Consider the following 22,503-nt stretch of genomic DNA (forward strand, 5'->3'; position numbering starts at 1 on the left):
CATCAAACACTTTAAAGAAGTGTAAATCTTTTTTTCAAACCAACTGTATACTCCATCAGATTTCCTTTTGCCAACAACATTCCTGGGGGCCTCTGTCTTCCTGTGTCCTACTGCTCTCATCTGTATTGGGTGTTTTTAGGTCTGCTGCACAGTTGTCATCCTGGAATGTCTCTACACAGTCACGCTGGGAACTCTCTTTGCGTCTTTCTCAGGTTAGAGCTCTGCTTTCTGGATTTCAGGTCTCCCTCTTTCTTGTTTTACTCTTTTTTTTTTTTTTTTTTTTTTTTTTTTTGCTGTAGAACATCTTTAGCGGCTTCCAGAGAAAGAGTACATGGGAAATAATTTTTTTTGATAGCTTGCGGGTCAAAAATGTCATTTTTCTCCCTCATAGTTGATTAATGATTTGACTGGATATAGATTTCTGGGTTGGAAACCATCCTCTCTTAGAATCTTCAGGGCATTGTTCCTCAGTCTCCTCCCCTCTGGTGTTTTGCAGAAGACCAAGATCATTCCAGTTCTTGGTCCTTCATATACAACCTATTTTTCTTCTTTGGAAACCTTAAGGAGCTTCTCTTTGTCTCATGTGTCCTGAAATTTCACAATGCTGTACATGGCAGCAAGTTATTTTTCATCCATTGTGCTAAGCCCTCTCAATTTGGAAACTCAGGCCATTAATAGCAGAAAGTGTTTACATGTTATTTCTTTAATATGTTCTTCCTTCCATGTTTTTCCCTGTTCTTCCTAGAAATCCTCCTATTCAGATGTTGGATTGATCCTCACACTTTTGCATCTGTTCTTTCCTGTTTTCCATCTCATCCATTCAACAAATCTTTATTTAATGCCTACTATGTACCATTCATTATTCTAGATGCTGGGGATATAGAAGGGAGCAAAACTGAGAAAAATTCCTGCTCTCATGGAGTTTACATTACATGTTAGAAAGTGATAAGCACAATGGAGAAAAGTAAAATTAGGGAAAGAGGCTAGGAAGTTCAGAATACAGGGCTCGGTAAATAGGGTGATCAGGGATCTTACTGAGAAACTAATATTTGAATAAAGATGAGGGGGCAAGCCATGTCAGTGGATATCTGGGAAAAAATAATAGGCAGAAAGAATAGTATATACATTAGTCCCTAAATGGGGGCAGAATAGTATATACATTAGCCCCTAAATGGGGCAGGCTGAGGCAGGAGCAAGCCCATGGGATCAAGGCTTAGCCAGGAGGCCAGTTTTTGCAGAGAGAAGGGAAGCAGAGGGCAGAGAGGAAAATGAGGTCTGAGAGGTGAAGTGGTGGTCTGTGGATTTTACTGTGAACGACAGTGAAAGCCACTGGAGGGTTGGACCAGGGGACTGATGTAACTGATTGACTTTTTTAGCAGGATCACCATAGCTTGAACAGTGTAGGGCAGGGGTCCCCAACCCCAGGGCTGCAGACCAGTATCGGTCCGGGGCCTGTTAGGAACAGGGCCGCACAGCAGGATGTGAGTGGCAGGTGAGCCAGCAAAGCTTCATCTGCTGCTCCCATCGCTTCCCATCGCTCGCATTACCGCCTGGACCATATCCGCCGCCCGCCCGCCCCCGGCCACAGAGAAATTGTCTTCCACGAAACCGGTCCCTGGTGCCAAAAAGGTTGGGGGCTGCTGGTGTAGGGGGTTAGGGTAGAAGCAGAACATTTAGTAGCTATTGCAATAATTAAGGAGAAAGTGAAGGTGGCTTGGACCTGGGTGTCTTTTTATTCTGTTTTCTGGGAAATTCCCACAAGTTTATTTTCTAACTCTTCTATTGGATTTTTAATTTCTTCTTAAGAAATTTTGACTTCTAACTTATTTCTTAATTTCTGAACATTCTTTTTTCTTTTTTGGCATCCTATGCTCCCTGATGTGGACCCTTGTTCCCTGATGTGATCGTATGTCTCCGTAGATAATGATTATAATTCTTTTCAGGTTTCTTTTGCTACCTCCATTATCTCTGACTCCTCTGAATCCCCTTTTCCTGTTGTTTTGTCTTGTTTTGGTTTTGGATGGGGTTGTCTCTGTCTTTCCTGTTACAATTTTCCTTCAATGTCTGGTAATCCTTGGCTATCCATTCATACATAAGAGTTGAGTGGAAGTTCTGTGTGATGGGGCTACCTGAATGATGGACTTCTCTGTGGGATATTTGGGCAGGAAGAAGACCTTCATGTTGAGGAGAACCCACCCTTCACTCCCATTTTTGGTACGTGTCGGGGTTTTTTCCACTAAGCCAGTCAATTTCCCAGAGTGGGATCTGTGAATGAAAAATATCACCTGCCATGTCAGTAAACAAAGGATTTTGTAGCCATCAAGCCATAACATTACAGCCTCCCTGACAGTGAGCCCTGAGGGAACTCTGGTTGGAAACAGAATGCCCACCCAGCAGCCACCCCGATAGTGCACGCTGAGGAATCTCAGGATGAGAAAACACAGGATACTGGCCCCAGATAACTGAGGTGCATATCAAAGGAGTGATTTCAGCGAGCCCAGACTCTTGCATCTTCCCATACATAGATAAGTGCTAAATTCCTTAAATTGAGATATCTGGTTTTCTTTAATTAATAGTAATATTTGATGTTCCGACTACCTGGTCTTTGTGGCAAAAATTCCTATAGATCCTGGCTCCTCCCTTGCCTCTTCAGAGCAGCCCCTCAGAGTGATCTGAGAGTCCTATCTCCTGGGCTTGAAGTCCTCAGAATGTCTGCCGAACAAAACGTAACTCTCAACTTTTAGGTTGTGCATTTTTTTTTAGTCAATAGGTCCTATAGTCTCTCACTGGGAGAAGCCTGACTCTCTGACCAGAATGTTGCCTTTTACCAAATCTTCCCATTTTCAGCATGATATCTCCCTCTTCAGTTGTCACAGATATGAAGTCTCCCTGGTTCAGCCTTTTCAGAGGAGAACCCTCCAGTTCGTTACCTGGGTGGGAAAGGGATTTAGAGTCTAACTGCTCCCTTAACTGCCTTGTAACCAGTCCTCTTGTTTTTAGCACCATTTACACCTTCACCTTCAGTGGTACCTGGTGATTCCAATTCTTGAGCCTTTCTATTACACCTTAGCATCAATCAACTTGTTTCCTGGCTTCCTTACTCCAGGACTTTGCTTTCTCCATTCTACTAAAGCCATTTCCATTTATCTATGCTCTCCAGCTTCCGAATGATGTTGACATCTCTTGTCTGCTATTGTCCTTTCTTCAGGTCTTTTTGTCCATGTGAATTTATGCCCTTCTCATCCTTTTACTGTCATTTCAGTGGGGTTGGGAGAGGGAGTAGAGGTAAATGTGTCATGTGTATTCATGGGATTCAACCTGCCACCTTTACCCTCAAGTCTCTTCACAGTGTTTCAATTCTGTGTGTTCTGCCTCTACTTAAACAGGGAGCTCTATTCACTGCTTAGAACTGTATTCCGCTTGGACTGGGGGTTAGGTGAGGCAGAAGGTAACAAAGGAATAGAAGATACACACATTTTCTCCAAAAAATTACATTCCATTGACTATCTCAGGGTAGGGTAAGAGCCCTTTTTCCATCGTGCGATTTCTGTCAACTACTCTTTTCAAAAGCAGGGAAGTCCTGCTACCTCTCCTATGTGTTTTATGTATTTTGGCTAAGGGAGCTGTAGGGCTAGGTGGGGTGCTCAGGAAGGTCAAAGGATGGAAAAGTCTGATTCATAACCCACACAAAGACAGTGAGGGTCAGGGGCATTATAAATTACCAATTTCCTTATTTTTAAAAAGGAAACTGAAGCCCAGAGAGCTGTAGTCGATTTGGATCAACTTTGGTCTCTTGGGAAATACTTCTCTCAAATGATCGCTTGAAAATGCCACATTATTAGCAGTCTTCGGCCCTTTGGGTCTAAGGTTCTCTCTGTCCCAAGGCTGCAGGCCCCTTGCTGTTCCTTGGGTCAAAGGTCGCTTCAGAGGTCGTTCCTTTCACCACCGCCCCTCAGTTTTGTTTTTTGTAGCACTGCTTAATTTTTTTAATTATGTTATTATTTTATCTGATTATCCTCACTGGAATGTAAGCCCTATGAGAGAAGGGATCTTTCCTGTCTCGTTCGCCGTTTAATCCTCAGGGTGAACCTGGGATTCGAAACTAAGTCTGACTCCAAAATCCGCGCTTTCAGCCACTACATTATGCTGCTATTTGGTAAAGACAGCAGATGGGCTTCTGCGTTTTCAGGCAAGCAAGACGGCAAAAAGAGATACCCTACTGAGAGAAGGGAGCAGGTGGAAAACATCCGGCTCTAGGAACGCAGCGCCCTCTCGTGACCTTTCTCTCCGGAAGCGTTTGCAGCCCTCTGGCGCGAGTGCGCACGCGCGGCCGCCGGGGTCTCTCTGGGTCGCGCGCGAAGCGGGGACGTGAGGGAAGGTTCCGCCTCCAGGGTAGAAAGGCGCCTGCGCCGGCGGGGCTCCGGTCGGGACGCGCATATCTCGCTTCCTCCCTCCCTAGCCTGTACGCGGGTGGGCGTGGGAGGAGGCGGGGAACACTGGAGGGGAGCGAGGAGGCGGGTGTCGCGGGAGGGAAGGAGCGAACCGGAGAGCGTCGTCCTGAGAGGAGTGAAGGCGGCAAAATGGCGGACCGCTTCTCCCGCTTCAACGAGGACCGAGACTTTCAGGTAAACACGGGCGTCGCCGAGGTCCGGGGAAGGCGCTGGCCGAGCCGGAACCTCCTCATCCCCCGCTCCCAGCTCGCTTTCTCTCCGGGCTCTGCTCCGGCTTCCGAACCGGCTCCCTTTTCTCCCTCCTCCGATTCCTCGAGGGGCCTCCCGGTTTGAGGCGAGGCCGCATCTCCTCTCACCCCGTATCCTCTTACCTCTTTACCTCAGGCCGCCGGGTTTGCGGCCTCGGCCTGTTCGGGCTGCGGGTTTGGGAGCCCCAGCCTGGCTGCTGGGGGTGGGAGGAGGGTTGTGCTGCCCTCGGGTGTGCCCAGCGTGTTGTGGGCGCTGGGCTGTCTCCCAGGGGACACGGCGGTTGGGTTGGGGTGGGAGGGCTTGGGGTGAGTGTTGCTGAGATCGGGGCTCCCGAACCCCTGGATTTTGCTCGCACGGCTCTTCTTGGAGTCCTTCCCCCTCTTTCCTCATTGTAACAGATAAATCCCTTTCATTGTCTATTTTTCCATGTCCTCACCCGGAGAAAGAGGGCTTTAGTTATCAGACGCCTTCTTGGTTAGTCAAACATTGAGATTTCTCCGGGCGTAAATGTTGCTGTTGTCATTAGACCATTAAATGGGCTTGGAAAACAGTAAGTTACAGGATGATGGTCGATGTAAGCTTAGCCCCAAATCCTACCTCGAGAGATGTGTAAGAAGCGTCCTGATAATGGACTTTACAAGCAGGTGATGACTAGTACCAAAAGCTTGATTTTTCTTTCTTCAGTTGCAAACGTTGTATGGAAAAATGTCCTTGCCATGGCAAGCATTATTGAGGAAAAAATTAAGGCCAAATTAGAACAACACGTCTTTCGGCTGTTTCGAATACCTTCCAGTTAAGCATTGTTACCGCAGCAATCTCGGGTACTGATAAGGGATTTAGTAGAGATGGGCTATTTCTAGGGTAAAATACATCCTCAATCTCAAAGAAACCACTGCATTACTACCGCATATCCTGGCAACAGCAGTTTGGGTCAGGGGATGCCGAACTCAAATTAATATCCCGCTGCAGATCTTTCTCAAAGTAACACGGGAATACACGGGATAGGTTTCGGAAGGCAGTTTGAAGGCTTTGAATTCCCCGAGATGTTTGGGTTGGTAAATAAACAGGTAAAACAGTTAAGCCAACACTTAACAATCTAGTGCCTAGAACGCTTATGAGAAGTTTTGCAGCAGTGAAGGATCTGGGGCTGTTGAAAACCCTTGTGATCATGCGCCTGCTGATAGCTGCAGCACAATACAGGATCTCAAGGTGTTTAAGGCTATAATGCAGGTCCTGGGAAGTTGGAAGCAGTCAGTTCATATTAGCCATTTGAACCCTGGGAAAGGTAGTTTTTTGTTTGTTTGTTTTAGGGAGCACCATAAAACATGAGTAGGCTGCAAGATGTGGGATTTATTGGTAGTTTTTTAAGGAGACATGTTGGTAACTAAAATCCTCAAGTGCTTTTCAGAGGAGAGAATTTGGGGATCACTTAATAAAATTGAAAATAAATAATATGGACAATTAAGTTTTGAGGGGAAATGTTTGTCAACCACAGGATTTCAGCAGTCAAACAAACAGGATTTGCAGGGCCTTGAAAGATTTTGAAAACTGGAGAGCAGAGTATGAATGCCGTCACCTGAAAAAACTGAGAAAGCCTCTACTTTTTCAAGTAAGATGACTTTCTCTTCTGATGCTGTAGTTGCATTTATATAAGATCTGCTTTTGGTTGCTTGGTAGTCCTTTGAAGATACTACATATATTTTATGTACTGCTTTTATATTGGAATACCCAATTCCTGCTGTATTGGGTCAGCCAGGTAAATATTGGTATTTAAAATACAGATGTCCCAGCATTATGGATAAATAGGGCATTGGTAATGAAAAACTTTTAGACAATTACAGGATAATAAAACTTCTGTAAATTATTGTGCTAACATTAAAGAAAATCATTCATTTAAAAATACTTAAAAGTACTGTTTTCTGGATGTTTTAATAAAGGGGAAAATATAGATTGATTTTCATTAATGATGTCATTTGATTTAGTTATTGGAGAGAAGACATAATAGGATGCTCCTGCATATAGTATATCTGAAACATTGTACAAGGTCAGGTTATTCAAAATTAACTGTGGCCTTCTTTTAAGGCTTTAAGTGATAAATGAGGTGAAGCTAGTAAGTACACTTGAAAACAGATCCAAAGTAGGTTTCCAGACACAGTGTATAGATCCTGTTGCTTTAAACGGATCTTTTTCTAGCACTGGAAATTTTTCTGTGCACCTTCTCTGGTAAGTTCTAGATGATTATCATTTTCTTTGCCTTTAATTTGGCAAGATAATTTAGAATTTCACTCTTCACCAATTTACCATCAAGTGTAAATTTTGGGGAGTTTGAATACTGTCTCTTGAATTTAGTATGGAGTCAGAGGTGGCTTCACTATTAGATTTTGTGAACACTTAAAGTTTCAAAGGTGTCATATAATATAGTGAGGAGCTTAACTGGTATGCCACTTGAAGCACTTATGAATATAAAGAGTAATTATTATCAGGGACATATGTTTGAAAACATTTGATAACTTCATTTTAGTAAACAGGTACTATTCTATGAGTTTTACGTGTGTTATCTCATAATCTTCACAATAACCCTAGGAGGTAGGTACTATTACTCTCATTTTCAAATGAGGCAGCTCAGGCACAGATAATTAAATAACTTGGCCAAGTATACGCAGCTGGTAAATGGCAGAACCTGGATTCAGACTCTGGCTTTTTGACTTTTGAACCTGTGCTCATGACCATTATCTCTACTGGCAATTATGTATTTTATATAACTGTAATCGAGTCATCAAATGTGTAGGATAAACTTATAGGTCACAAAGAATAAATGAGCTTTTAGAGAGGTGATACAATTACAGTTTTTACTCTGTTGCGTTTTGTGCAGATCTGTTTCTCCTTGGTCTCCCAAGGCTTCTAGGGAGGCTCCTGACAGTGATAAGTTACACCTTGTTGTACAGGATATATTGTTAACTTGTTTTAGTTCAGACATTCTTTTGTGTACCCCTTTTAAGTGGTATTTTATCTTTGGAAGTCTTTGTGATTTAGGCTGATGTATTTATTTTTTTAATGTTTTAAGAGTTTTAGCTACTTTAAGAATCTGACCTCAATTTCTGAATGAGACATGACTTCTGCCTACGTTTACCAGATTAAGGCATACTTGTTCACAGATTGAAATGTTACACAAACTAATGGAAAATAACATAGTATAATTTACAATATAGATGTGTTCAACACTTTGAACTACAGGTTCACTAAAGAAAGTATTATTTGTACAGTGATGCACAGCTATGAGGTGTACACACTGCTTAGCATTTAGTGGTTGCGCAGCTATTAATGATGATGCAGCTGAATGTTAGTGAGGAAATGTTCTTCAGCTTGTGTACCTGCAGAGGACTGGTGATTTAGAGTAGCTTCTCATTTCTTCTTGTTCTGAATGTATTCTGCATTAGATTTCTAACGAAAAGGAGCTACAATAATAGATCAGTGAGTGATAGAGAAACAACTATCTTAAAGGTGATAATAAAAATGTAAAAATTACCCAAGCACTTCCTATAACCTATATAGTAATCATAATGGTACACAGCAATAAGCAAGTCATGTGTTACTTTTATGTAGTATGTTTGTAGGATTCCTTTTTGTGTTTCATATATGATACCAGGATGTGACCTTCAGATGATTCTTTTTTTTTTTTAATTTTTTTTTATAAATTTATTTATTTATTTTTGGCTGTGTTGGGTCTTCGTTTCTGTGCGAGGGCTTTCTCTAGTTGTGGCAAGCGGAGGCCACTCTTCATCGCGGTGCGCGGGCCTCTCACTATCGCGGCCTCTCTTGTTGCGGAGCACAGGCTCCAGACGCGCAGGCTCAGTAGTTGTGGCTCACGGGCCCAGTTGCTCCACGGCATGTGGGATCTTCCCAGACCAGGGCTCGAACCCGTGTCCCCTGTATTGGCAGGCAGATTCTCAACCACTGCGCCACCAGGGAAGCCCCCAGATAATTCTTAATTGAGACCATTAAGTCAGGAGGTTTACAGTTTTAAAATATTTAGGTCATAGAAATATATTAATATATTTTCTGTGTGGGTCTGTGTAATAGAGTTGGCATTCTAACACAGGCATGCCAGAGATCACACATGGGCAAGTGTTCTAATCTCTGTTTCCTGTGTTTCCTATCATCTGAAAGATGCCACTAGCTATGAAAATCATTGTCAGCTTTGCTTGGGAGACTGAAACTTAGGCAAAATCATTGCTATTTCATTTCCCATATACATTATGATAGGTGGAAAGGATTGGAATCAAGGCTGTACAAATTTCAAAATACTGGTGATGAATTGGCATGATTATTATTAGCAAATGCAAAATTATTGGTTAGTATATTCTCAAGGGATCAAGAGTGACCAAAGAAAAGTCAGAATAAAGGAAAGCTCCCTGGTGGTGATTTGAAGGGTAGAGGGTATATATTTAAGGCAAAAGGCACTTAAAAACGTGGGACATATTAAGGAATAACATCATAGAGACACTTATAATTTGCATTGAAGGGAGGATGGGGTTGGCGAGAAGTGTGATCATAGGGCTCCATGTGATGGTACCCTTATTTATTTGTTTTCAAAGTAGGCATGGAAGACCAAGAAGAAACAGATCTAGACAAATATATCATTAGGCTGAGTGCCGTCAAAATTATAGAAAAATAGGTGTCCCTGTTGTATTCCTTCCTTTTAGTCTGTATGCGTCACAGAATTCTCATTAAAGTACTGTGAAGGATTCTTTTATCACATTTTCTCAGGTCTTTAAGTTATATAACCAGAACTAAAGTTTGTGACTTAAATTTTTTTTTAAACGTATATAATTAGCTATCCTGATTGTGCTGCTTCATTGCTGAGATAATTTCCATATAAATTCAATCTATTTGGGTACATGATAAAATGAATAAAGGACAGTCTGTTTTCTTGATGTGGTCAAGATTACCATTTTTGGAAAAGTTGTAGCAGAAGTTCATGAAATCTTGAATTATGGATTTGAAACCCATGTAGAGGTTTCATTTTTGTTCTTGTGATTTAATAAGTTTCTAATATTTTATTAATGAAAATGGATTCCAGCTTGAGGTAGACATCCAGTTCTTGAATTCTATTCAAGTTCCTTCCTGAAACAACTTGGTACTTTTGCTTGTATGTCTGGCATTCTCTTTTCATATTAGCATTGCCATTTAGTATTAAGTGAAAGCTGACTCATGGCAATTACCAAAGGAATTACAAATGACCACCACAAATACTGAAAGAAGGCATTGATTTGATATTGCAGTGAATACCAGAAGATGTTGTAATGATTTTCCAGTTATAAAAAATGAATTGTCCATTTAACTTGGAAGTCTAACCAAATGTGCTTAATGCATATTGTATTAATCAGTGCAAAAAATTAAATATGCCCAGGCTGAATATACTGTGTTGTCATTCTTACACAAAATGATATCTTTGGGATTTAACATACACTTAGTATTTTATACTAATTTAGGAATGTATGGGGAAAAAAGTATAGCTAAAGTTGGTTTGGCATTGTACATAGGTTAATAGCACATAATGTTTTAGTAAGTGCTATAGAGAGTAAGAAATTAAAGTTAGGACCCAAAACCACGAGTTTCCTGTTTCTTGCCTTAATTCTTCTTTTTACTGACAATGTTAGGGTAAGATAAATCTTGTGTTTTGTGTCAGTCAAGCAACCAGAAAGTTATCTTTGTAATATTACATTTACTCTCATCTCATGAGGTTCCAATTATTTTTTGTCATCCTTGCCACTCTTTGGCAATTACATTGATTTCGAGAGGGAATTTCAATTTATTGCTGTTTTATAGAACTGAAATACAAAATAGCTCTCCAGGTTTAAAGCTGTAATAGAGAAAAGTCATTGAGCATGGTGTTTGTTTTTTTTTTTTAAAATAAATAATTTATTTATATATTTTTGGCTGTGTTGGGTTTTTGTTGGGCTGCACGGGGGCTTTCTCTAGTTGCGGCGAGCTGGGGCTACTCTTCATTGCGGTGCGCGGGCTTCTCATTGTGGTGGCTTCTCTTGTTGTGGAGCACGGGCTCTAGGCGTGTGGGCTTCAGTAGTTGTGGTGCTCGGGCTCAGTAGTTGTGGCTCGCGGGCCCTAGAGCGCAGGCTCAGCAGTTGTGGTGCACGGGCTTAGTTGCTCCGTGGCATGTGGGATCTTCCCAGACTAGGGCTTGAACCCGTGTCCCCTGCATTGGCAGGTGGATTCTTAACCACTGCGCTGCCAGGGAAGTCCGATCATGTTTTGTATCTGACATTTTAAATAATGCTTGTTGGAAGAGTCAGTGTTCGTATCTCATGGTTCATGTAATAGTATTTTTCCAGAGTTGATGAGAGAAGAACAGCTTAATTTTTCACCCTTTTTATAGGCAGTACTGATAAAAAATCAAGAAATTAATTTGATACTTTAGGTCTTGACTATAGAAGAAACTAAAGCTGATGCTTGTGGATTATATGCTGTAGTGTCAATAACTTCTCTTGTTGCTATGAGTAAAATTATGGAGTATTTTAAAAGAAGGGGCAAAAGTGGTTGAAAATTTAATTGGTTTAATACTACTTTAGGGTATCATCTGCACAAGAGATGCAAAGGAGTTTATTTACTTCAAGAATATTTTTTAGAATATAAGCTAATTAAAAAAATTATTAAAACAATATTTGAATAGGGGTTGTACTAAGAATAGTATGTATGATTATGTGGCGGAGTTGGTTAAGAAGTGGTGTTTTTCAAGGAGCTATTGTTTAGCTGGAGAGATAACAAAAGTAATAATATTAAGTTTATTACACACAAGACTAGCATGATTATCAGATGAATAGTATTATAGTCAGTAAATGCAAAACCCTAAGGAAAAGAGAGAGCCCTTAAAGTGGAATAATTAGGTGTGCCTTTATGAAGAAGTTAACATTGAAACTGGGTCTTGAAAGATGGGTTTGCATCCTTGCAAAGGAAAAGAATGGGAGGCATTCAGTTGGAGAAAATAGGGTAAAAGTATAGAAGTGGAACTAGCAGAATTGGTTTTTTTAGGACAATGAATAAAACATTGGGAATAGGGGAAAAGTGAAAGCTAGGGATACAAAAGTAAGTTTTATTTTAATGCTGTAGGCAGGCATGTACTGGCTGTTTAAGGTGTTGTTTAAGCAGGGGAATAGACATAGGAAGATTGATTTAGATACAGTTGTGTTAGATGTGCTATACATACAGTTAAAGCTGTGATAACCAGTCTCCATTAACCAAAATTAATGTGAGTGGGGGCAAGGGAGTAGAGGGCGTATACAAGGGAGTGATTATGATAATGGGCTATGTGATGTTAAGCATGGCAGAGAGATAAGTGAGGACTTTTGGGGTGGAGGGTAGAGAAAAAAGTTGAATCAATGGATTGTAGGTTCTGATGGGGTTTAAGAATTGTTGGAGTGGAGGTACTAGAGGGAATGAGCTGGAAGGACAGGAGGTTGTGGTTGGAGAGCACAGTGTTTGAAGTAGAGCTTATGGAAGGGTTGAAATTATTAGTAATGACCATGAGAGTGAAATGGGTAAGGTAGAATGGAGGTCAAGATCATTATAGGAAAGGAAGTTAGGGAACTGAGGCACCAGGGTGTTGTAAAATCATCTAACCTAGATATTAGAATGGTAATATTGTGTAGTTGCATACTGTCATGGTTTAATAAGTGCCCTTGTATACATTCTTGTCTAATTCTCCCAGTAACTCAGCAAGATAAGTAGTATAGGTAGTAAGTCTTTCATAGATGAAGAAACTGAGGATAAATTAAATATTTGCCTAGTACAGAGCTGAGTTTTGAACTTTAATCTTCTGATTTCTTTTGTAGCATTTTTTCTGCTGTGGTACATAGTTTGGCCTCTTTTTGAGGAGATGAGTGTTGGTATTGTCTACATTATGCAAAGCATTGTTTCTCTTTAATACATAGCAGCATTTTCTACCAGTTAACTAACTGGTAGGAAATAGATGGTATGCTTATTATTAAATATTTTTTTTCCCAGAACCATCTCAGCGTTATAAGCTTAATTGGTTCTTCATGACTTCTTGTTTGCCTTTTTGCTGTTTATAGGCCTACCAGAAATTCCATTCCATTTCCCAAACATTTATTGAGTGCCTGTTTGTTAGCACAGCATCATAAAAGGATAAGAAAAGAAGATTTTATAAAAATTAGTCCATTTCGTTAATTTGTTCCAGTAAAAGAGTAGATGGCAGAGAAGAGTGGTACTTCTACTGGCTACTGTCAAATTAGGGTACCAAAAACTTATCCATGACCATTATAGCATCAAAAGTTGACTGCTGTGGAATCTAATGATGATACTATCAGCTACTATTTTTTGAGTAGTATTACATGCCAGGCCTTGTGCCAAGGCATTTTGGAGATATTTATCTAATCTAAGTAACCATCCAAACCAGGTGGTGGTATCCTTCATTTTACGGAAGAGAAAACAGAAATTGAGGCCACACAGTAAACTCAGTTTTGAACACTGTTTTCTCCTAAAATGTGGCTTTTCCTGTCTTTCCTGATTGTTTCAAGTATAAGATACAAACGCACTAACTTGGTTTCTGAGACTCTTAAGCATCTGGTGCCATTGTAACAGGTGTATTTCTTTTCTTCCCCCTCATTGTCCTGTCCTGCCATCTTGTAGTTTATGTTATTATCTGGACATGCTAGACTCTTTCATTGTTTTTTGTTTTTGCATATGCTCTTACCTGTCTGGAATTCCTACTACTCATTCTTTTTTAAAAAACATTTATTTATTTATTTGGTTGCACCAGGTCTTAGTTTCGGCAGGCAGGCTCCTTAGTTGGGGCATGCGTGTGGGATCTAGTTCCCTGACCAGGGATTGAACCCAGGCCCCCTGCATTGGGAGCAGGGAGTCTTATCCACCACGCCACCAGGGAAGTCCCCTTACTACTCATTCTTCAAGACTCAATTTGCTGTTGTCTCTGACGTCTTCCCTAGGCAGAGTTAGTTGCTTCATTTTCTGTGCTCCCACAGCACTTTGGTCATATTTCAGTAACAACACTTTTATTAGTAATAGTAGTAGCTAACAGTACAGAGTGCTCTCTGTTAGGTACTATGGTATGCATTATTATCTCATGTAATCCCCAGTAAGGTGGGTTTTATTTTTATCCCCATTTTACAAAAGAAAAACTTACCCACTTCACACAGCTAGTGGGTCGAAGAAGTAGGTTTCAAGTAGTTTGGACCAGTCTCAGCCTTTAACCACTGTGTTGTTTTATTTCTCCTACGGTATACTTTGTAATACTTATTATAATACTTCTAATTTATCTCATCTCCCTGGACGTGGAACTCCTTGAATGCAGTCTTTCTTGTTTTATTCATTTTTCTAGTATTGAGTCAGGGTCTGGCACCTACAGGTTGCTCAGGTATTTGAATTAATGGTTAAGTAGAGGCGTGTATGTAGGAAGGAAAGACTTTGTAGACTCTAAGAAGAATGTCCAGACTTGGTGGCTCAACTTCCTGCTGTACTGTGGATTATATAGGTTGAACTATTAGTTCTGTGACATCCTAAAGCCAGTTGAAGGATATTTCAAGTGTGGAGGTTGTCTTACGGAGAGTTATAATCTCACTTTATTTTATATTTTATATAATTTCAGCAATCTTTTAGTTGTGAGTTTCCTTTTGTGTGACACATTGTACGTACACATTGTTTTTCCTTGGACTAGTGCAGAATTTTTGTCAAACGTCTAAATAGATAGACATTTATCATACCAGCCAGTGGTGAAAAATAATAAGCATTGCTATGGGTCTCAGAGGACTTTTTTTTAAAATTAATTAATTAATTTTTTCTATCTATTTATTTATCTGTCTATCTTTGGCTGCGTTGGGTCTTCGTTGCTGTGCGCGGGCTTCAGTAGTTGTGCCACGCAGGCTCAGTAGTTGTGGCGCATGGGCTTAGTTGCTCCGAGGCACGTGGGATTTTCCCGGACTAGGGCTCGAACCCGTGTCCCCTGCATTGGCAGGTGGATTCTTTTTTTTTAATTTTAGCAATTTCATGTATCTTTATTTATTTATTTTATTTATTTATGGCTGTGTTGGGTCTTCATTTCTGTGCGAGGGCTCTCTCCAGTTGCGGCAAGTGGGGGCCACTCTTCATCGCGGTGTGCGGGCCTCTCATTATCGCGGCCTCTCTCGTTGCGGAGCACAGGCTCCAGACGCGCAGGCTCAGTAATTGTGGCTCACGGGCCTAGTTGCTCCGCGGCATGTGGGATCTTCCCAGACCAGGGCTCGAACCGGCAGGTGGATTCTTAACCACTGCGCCACCAGGGAAGCCTCTCAGAGGACTTAACTCTTGTCTCCGTATCTTTTTGAATGCCTCAAAAATTGTTTACTGACTTTGCCTGCATTTCTGAAAAAGGTCGACTTCTCTTATGGGGTTTTTTTTTGTTTTTTTAATTTTTATTTTATTTCATTTTATTTTAAATTTACGGCTGTGTTGGGTCTTCGTTTCTGCGCGAGGGCTTTCTCTAGTTGCGGCGAGCGGGGGCCACTCGTCATCGCGGTGCACGGGCCTCTCACTATCGCGGCCTCTCTTGTTGTGGAGCACAGGCTCCAGACGCGCAGGCTCAGTAATTGTGGCTCACGGGCCCAGCTGCTCCGCGGCATGTGGGATCCTCCCAGACCAGGGCTCGAACCCGTGTCCCCTGCATTGGCAGGCCGACTCTCAACCACTGCGCCACCAGGGAAGCCCTCCTATGGGGTTTTAAAAAGTTCCTAATTTTTCAGTGTAATGAGTTTTGGGAAACCAGTCCTTTCTTGTTCTAGTCAAATTATCCAGAAAATTTGATATGTCAAACAGATGTACGTGTATTTTTAGACGAGTGTGTGATATGCTTATACCCTTGACTCAGTGTAATATGTTTTCAAGTTCTTAGATATTTACTGAGATGGCTTAGCAAATTATCTTTCTTACCAGATTGCATAGAGTTAAGTTTAATAAGTGAATTTATTCTTCTGGGTTACTGACTGGCCTCAACAGTGCCTTAAAATAATAATTCATTATTTTGTAACTCTTTAAATCTCAAAACCTATGCAGTAATACTGTAGTGTAATCATCTGGAATTTACAGCTGGGGAAACAGGCCTAAGCCCAGAGAGTGGTTTGGTAATCTGCCCCAGGTTATACAGCTAGCAGATAGTAATGATTTGATTTCTGGTGTCTCTGACTTCAGAGATCTTTGGCTTTACAATAATATACTGGAAGTCATTGGAAATCAGACTATATCATTAAGAAAACAGTACTGAAGAACTGGGGTTTTTGAGGAATTGACCATAATGGTGTCTCTGTCTACTTTCTAAATTGAAATAAATTTTAAATGTACTAATAAAATAACATCAAGAATCCCCCAGAATGTCCTTTTCTTTTCTTTTTTCTTTTTCTTTTTTTTTCTGGCGAAGCGGCTTGTGGGATCTTGCTCCCCAACCAGTGATAGGACCCGGGCCCTCAGCAGTGAAAGCGTGGAGTCCTAACCACTGGACTGCCAGAGAAGTCCCAGAATGTCCATTTCTTTTTGGATAGGTTTTTCATCCTGAGACATTTTCTTTCTGAATTAAGATAATACTAGAATTAGTTTATTTGGAATGAGTAGGGTAGAGGGAGACAGAGATGAATTCTCATATTTATTTGTTGACAGAGGAGGACTGTTTTTGTTCATAGATGAAATATGAAGCTGTTCTGTATGGCTCTGTCTGCTAAACAAAACTATTTTGGGTCCATGGCAGGTGGAATCAGCATCATTATATGTTTTGAATTTAGAAAGTCCAGATTATAAACAAGTATGTTATTTGAGTTGTGATGTAGGGCTATGATTAATATATACACTTGGAGACATTAGACAATCTCTAAGGGGATAATGGTAAATACAGTACAAAAGATAAATTTTGGTTGGCGAGATTTGGAGCAGAGAGAGACAGGAACATCTACAGTATGCAGCTAAATAGCCAGAGCCAGGTGCTAAGATAGGGTTAGCATGAGTGGTACAATAAACTGCCAGAGATAAAACTTTTAAACTTGGCTCATACCTAGTCTAGATGGGAAAAGCCAGACAGGATTTAAAATCGCAGTCTGTATAATCCTTGTGTTAATAATTGATTTGACTATTCAGATCAGAACTTTGGATCTGCTGACTTTGTGAGTAATATTTTTCATTATTTTTTTTTTAAGAAATGGTATTAAATTTTAATAGTCATAGGAAGATGGAAGAGACTCACCTCTTTAGGGTCTTAAATATTGTGTTTTGCTATTTGAAATTATGGGCTGTTTGTTGTGATCCTTAAAGAATTGTCCCACACTTTTCTTTAGCTCTAATTTTCCCTATTAATTACCATATAGTTAATCACTGGAAAAGGTACAGCTGTGGGATTATGTGGATTCCGAAATTAGCACTGGTTAGCAAAAAATAAGGTTATTTATATGGATAAATTTAGGGCAACCCCTATCTCTATTTATATTTAAATGATCACTACAGCTAAATTTGTAATGAGAAGTTTCCACGTTTGTCCTGTGCTTGGAAGCAGAATCCTTGACCTGTAAGGAACTAGAGCTACTGTGTACTTTAATGACATGCAGGTCAGTCAGGTTCTATTCATTTGTAGTTAGACCTACCACAAGTTGATATTTTTCTGAGAGAAGAAGCAGTTGAAAGAAGGTCAGCTGGGTGTATGTATACGTGTGTGTGCATTTAAAAATCTTTGACACATTTTTTGGTGTGTGCGTGTCTGATCTTTTTGAACTTACATTTCTGATCAGCATAAATGAAAAGCTATATTTCAATTCTGAAAGCAGGTAATATTTAGAAAGGAAGAGTTGATTTAGACAATGGAATAAGTGTTCAAAGCAGTCATCATTGAAACCAAATTTTAAGAATGCTCTAACATAGGATCTGTGAATTTTCACTAGGGTGACCCAATGTTTGGTTTATGCTTCTTGTCCTGGCTAATTAATTACGATTAGCACTCCCTTTTACTCTGAGTGCCCTGGTTTGTATGATACGATCATTCTAGCTCTAACGGGATTTGAGAGATCTAAATGTGGTTTTGAAAGCAGGGTAAAGCAGAAAAAATTACTTCTCTTCAAATCCCTGTTGAGGTCTTCAGATAATCAGATGCCATACTGACTATTTTTGGAAAGAAGGATCTTAGTAAGTTCATCTGAATGACTTGAAAAAAATTTTTGTGGGAGAGAGAGGCAAGAAATAAAATATCATTATCATCATCATCGTCATCGTCATCGTCATCATCACTGCTACTACTATCATAGTTTGTGCCCTGGGAGTTTGAAATCACTTTTTATATCCCTTCCTTTCTTCTTCGTTTTGCTTTTCTAGTACGACATTCAGAAGGGACAAAAGGATTCAGAGTGAAAAGTTAAACCACTTAACCTCAAAAACAACCACTATTTCCAATTATATGTGGGTTCTTTCAGAGTTACTTAATATATACAAGCATTCTCCATTCTGTCTTTCCAACGGTAGCATGCAAGCACATTTTTCAGCACTTTGATTTTTTTCTCATAATAATATGCTTTCAACAATAATAATAACTAAAAGATTTTTGTTTTTTGTTTTTATTTTAAACTAATTTATTTTAAACTTATTTTAGACATATGGAATGGTCCCAAAAATAGTATAGAGGGTTTTGGTATATCACTCACCAAACTTCTCCTGCTACAGTATTTGTACAATAACCATAATATAATTATCAAAACTAGGAAATTAACATTGGTAAAATAATATTAACTAAACCATAGAGCTTATTTGAATTTTACCACTTTTTCTACTGATGTCCTTTTTCTGTTCCAGAATCCCATCCAGGATTCCACATTGATTACATTTAGCTATTCTTTGTCTCCTCTAATGTATAACACTTCCTCAGTCTTTCCGTGTCTTTTGTGATAACTAGGTTTTTTTTTTTTAATTTTTATTTGGAGTATAGTTGATTTACAATGTTGTGTTAGTTTCAGGTGTACAGCTATACATATACATATATCCACTTTTTTTTTTTTTTTTAAAGATTCTTTTCCCATATAGGCCCTTACAGAATATTGAGTAGAGTTCCCCGTGCTATACAGCAGGTTCTTATTAGTTATCTCTTTTATATATTGATAACTAGGTTTTGACTAACTCTGCTTTCTATAGGGAATATTATTTCAGAATTATGGAGGCAAGGTTATTTTTTTTTAATCTTTGGGCTTTGTATGGGAATACAGTGGAAGGAATATGGGGCTAAGAATCAGAAGCCTTTGTGAATTTGTGACAATCTCTGTATCAGTTTATGCATCAGTTCTCTTGTTTGTAAAATAGGGATGATAAAAAAAAAAATCCCCTAAATTCAACTGATTCCCAAATCCTGTATTGAGTATCTCATGAGCTTATCCTAATAACCTTAGGATAAGGTTTCTAAAGGTATTTTATAAAGCTAAAAGAAGCTGTACATGTCTGTGTGTATGGAGTGGTATTGACCCGTCCCAAAACTTTTTTTTTTTTTTAAATAAACCTTTTATTTTAGTACAGTTTTAGATTTACAGAAAGATTGCTGAGATAGTACAGAGTTCATATATATACACATACACCTCATATACTTTGTGCCCATTTTCCCCTGCTGTTAACATTTTACATTAGTATGGCATATTTGTACTAATGAGCCAATATTGATATAGTAGTAGTAGTAGTAGTAGTAGTAGCATTTGGCCGCACCGAGAGGCATGTGGGATCTTAGTTCCCCGACCAGGGAACGAACCCGCACCCCCTGCATTGGAAGCACGGAGTCTTAACCACTGGACTGCCAGGGAAGTCCCTTTATACATTATTACTAACTTTATTCAGATATTCTTAGTATTCCCCTAATGTCCTTTTTCTATTCCAGGATCCCATACAGGATATCACATTACATTTAGTTGTCATGGCTCCTTAGACTCTTCTTGACATTGAGCAAAAATTTAGTTAATGTTATAATTGTCATTAATTTTGAGTAATTAATACTTAATAAGTATTTCAATTATCATAAGTACCTATATATATTCTCTAGCTCAGTGGGGCCCTATGCTTATGTTTATTGTATATTTGTTTAATCTTTTAAAGCAAACCCTTTGACTTGTACATTTGTGTTTGGGACATTGTTAGATAAATTTATGACTTATTTGATATAAAAGCCTTTATTAGGAGCATGGATCCAAAATTTAACATTGTTCCTATAGGTAAGAAAGATTTGCTTTAAATGATCTGTTTCAGGGGAAACAAGGGACTGCTTGCTTCCTTTGCTAAAGAAAAAGGAAGAGTTTCATATATCTTCTTTGACCACCTTAATGCCCAACAAAAATATAGTCCTTCTTAACTCTCCTTTGAGGAAGGAGCTATCTAGTCTTCAAGGCAATTCCCTCCAAATCTCCATTGTCTTTGATCTTTTCCAGCTCCCCCTTTGTTTTCTGTATATTTGGTCCTCCTCCCCACCTCCTTAAAAAAAATCTTAATAAACAGTTTTAAAAAGCAAATCTTACTATATACCATTCTCTTTCTTAAAGACCTCTACTAGCTGCATATAGCGTAAATCATAGATCATAGAATAAATCCTGTGCTCTACAAAGCCAGCCTTATACTTTTCAGTGGAAGTCTCCACACTCCACCTTCACCTGGCTATGATCCAGCCCCCTTCCCCTTTGAAGTCTTGCTTGATACTCCTAGTCTATGCTCCCCCAGCTCTTCATTTACATCTCTGTTATGGCACTTAACCATATTGTAATTCACTGTTTAGCTATTTCCTTCTCCATACGGCATATTCCTTAAGTCCAGGCACTCTTTCTTTATCTATGTGTCCTGTGCCAGAACACTTCCTAGTAGATGACAAAAAATTAGTGAATATTACGTGTTGGGTTAGAATAACATGTCCTTTTATGTAAATAAAGAGAGAAGAGGCTTGATGATGATTTTTTGAGAACTGATACATAAAAGAGGCAAGATGATTTTTTAACTGTTGTAAGGACTCGGTATTTCCACATCCTTGCCCTTGCCCCCTAATTTTTTCAGTCTTTTGAAGGTGATTTGTGGGATTCCCTGGTTGTCTAGTGGTTAGGACTCAGTGCTTTCATTGTGGTGGCCTGCGTTCAATCCCTGGTCGGGGAACTAAGATCCCACAAGCTTCGTGGTGTGGCCGGAAAAAAAAATAAAGGTGATTTGCACTTTTCAAATTATGCCCTTAATGGGGTGTTTTTTGTAAAATACTTTTTCCCAGACATTCTGTTAGACTCAACTTGTAGGTAGAACTTTACTCTTATACCTAGATATAGCAAGTAGTCCAATAGCCTCTTGTTACAGGTAAGGAAGCTTTGTGCTAATAACGTCTTTAATTTTTTAGAACATTGTGCCCCCCTTATTAAAATGTATTATTAAAAACAGTAATACAGGGAGTTTTCTATGTGTGTGCTTGAGGCAGGAGGGGTGCACTCCTGCTGCACTGGCTACAGGAGTTGGGGGGTGAGCTTGGCGGTGACGTGGTGCCCTCACATGACTGGGAGCTGCAGAGCAAAGCAGCCTTCATCCCTCCAGGGAAAATGGAGCAGGTCTGTGGGTATAAGTGTTGCGGCAGTGCACTCGTGGCGAGAATCGGAGAAGCAAAAGATAGCAAGGATAGGCCTAGGAAAATGAAGAAATGGAGCAGCCCATGCAGAATGGAGAGGAAGACCCCCCTTTGGGAGGGGGCGAAGGCCACCAGCCAGCAGGAAATAATACACAGGGAAAGGCTCGCTGACTTGCCTGTAATTTCCAGTGGGCCATACCCAGTAGGCAGGTCAGTGATGGGATGGGTGGAGATGGAAATGTTAATGGAGGGGATGAGAGAAATCAGGAGAAAACTTAGGGAGCTGCAGTTGAGGAATTGTCTTTGTATACTTGTAGGGGAGCTCTCTAATCACCATGACCATCATGATGAATTTTGCCTTATGCCTTGACTCCTGCCATTTCCCTTGAGATTAATACTGTGATTCCCAATGTTGTTTTCTTTTTCCTTGCATTTTCCTGATATGCCTTTACTGATCCGTTTGCTGTGAACCTTATGTAATTTCCATGTGTCAGGTGTTACCAGCTTCTAATTAGAGATTGCCTTGGCACCCAATCGAAGTTTCTGTCAACAGTACAGTTTCACCCATTCGCCTGGAAAAATGTAAAGTTAATAAAGCAATTAAAAAGCTTTTAAAAAGCAAAAAAACAAAAAAAAAACAAACAAAAAAAAACCCCAAACGAAAACAGAACAAGTAGTACAAATGTAAAAGTGGATGTTGTTTAAAAGTTCAGGCTACATTGTAACAAAGTAAAAAGTGAAAGAAAGTGCTGCATTCTCCATTTCATTTCTTAGAGGTAATCATTGTTATCAATTTTACAATTTTGTAGTCAGGTTTTAAAATGGACATACTGTTTTGAAGAAATGCTTTAGAAATTTTGACTACGGGTTTACTCAAGTTATTAACTTTTTTTGTTGCTACTTATAAAAAAAATATAGGCTTTATTTTTTAGAGCAGTTTTAGATTCACAGGAAAGTTGAGCTCAAAGTTCAGAGTTCCCATATATCCATTCCCCCCTTCACATCAACTGTCATCAACAATTCCCACCAGAGTGGTACATTTGTTACAAGAGGTGAACCAACATTGACACATGATTATCAACCAAGGTTGTAGTTTACATTAGGGTTCACTCTTGCTGTAGGTTCAGTGGTTTTGACAAATGTAGTATAATGACATGTATCCACCATTATAGTATCGTACAGAATAGTTTC

General features: G+C 39.6%; 1 protein-coding gene and 1 pseudogene across 1 annotated transcript in view; both read left to right on the forward strand.

Annotated features, from left to right (window-relative positions):
• The first annotated feature begins 4,469 nt into the window (after positions 1-4,469).
• The window catches only part of GPATCH8 (G-patch domain containing 8), a 103,188-nt gene continuing 85,154 nt past the window's right edge, over positions 4,470-22,503 (forward strand). The window contains exon 1 of the mRNA XM_061175354.1: positions 4,470-4,625. Within this exon, the coding sequence (XP_061031337.1) occupies positions 4,581-4,625 (45 nt within the window). The 5' untranslated portion in view covers positions 4,470-4,580. The remainder of the gene's footprint in view (positions 4,626-22,503) is intronic.
• On the forward strand, positions 5,263-21,682 carry LOC133080385 (protein BEX3-like; annotated as a pseudogene).

This window comes from Eubalaena glacialis, chromosome 19 (genome assembly GCF_028564815.1).
Source record: "Eubalaena glacialis isolate mEubGla1 chromosome 19, mEubGla1.1.hap2.+ XY, whole genome shotgun sequence".
Lineage (NCBI taxonomy): Eukaryota > Metazoa > Chordata > Mammalia > Artiodactyla > Balaenidae > Eubalaena > Eubalaena glacialis.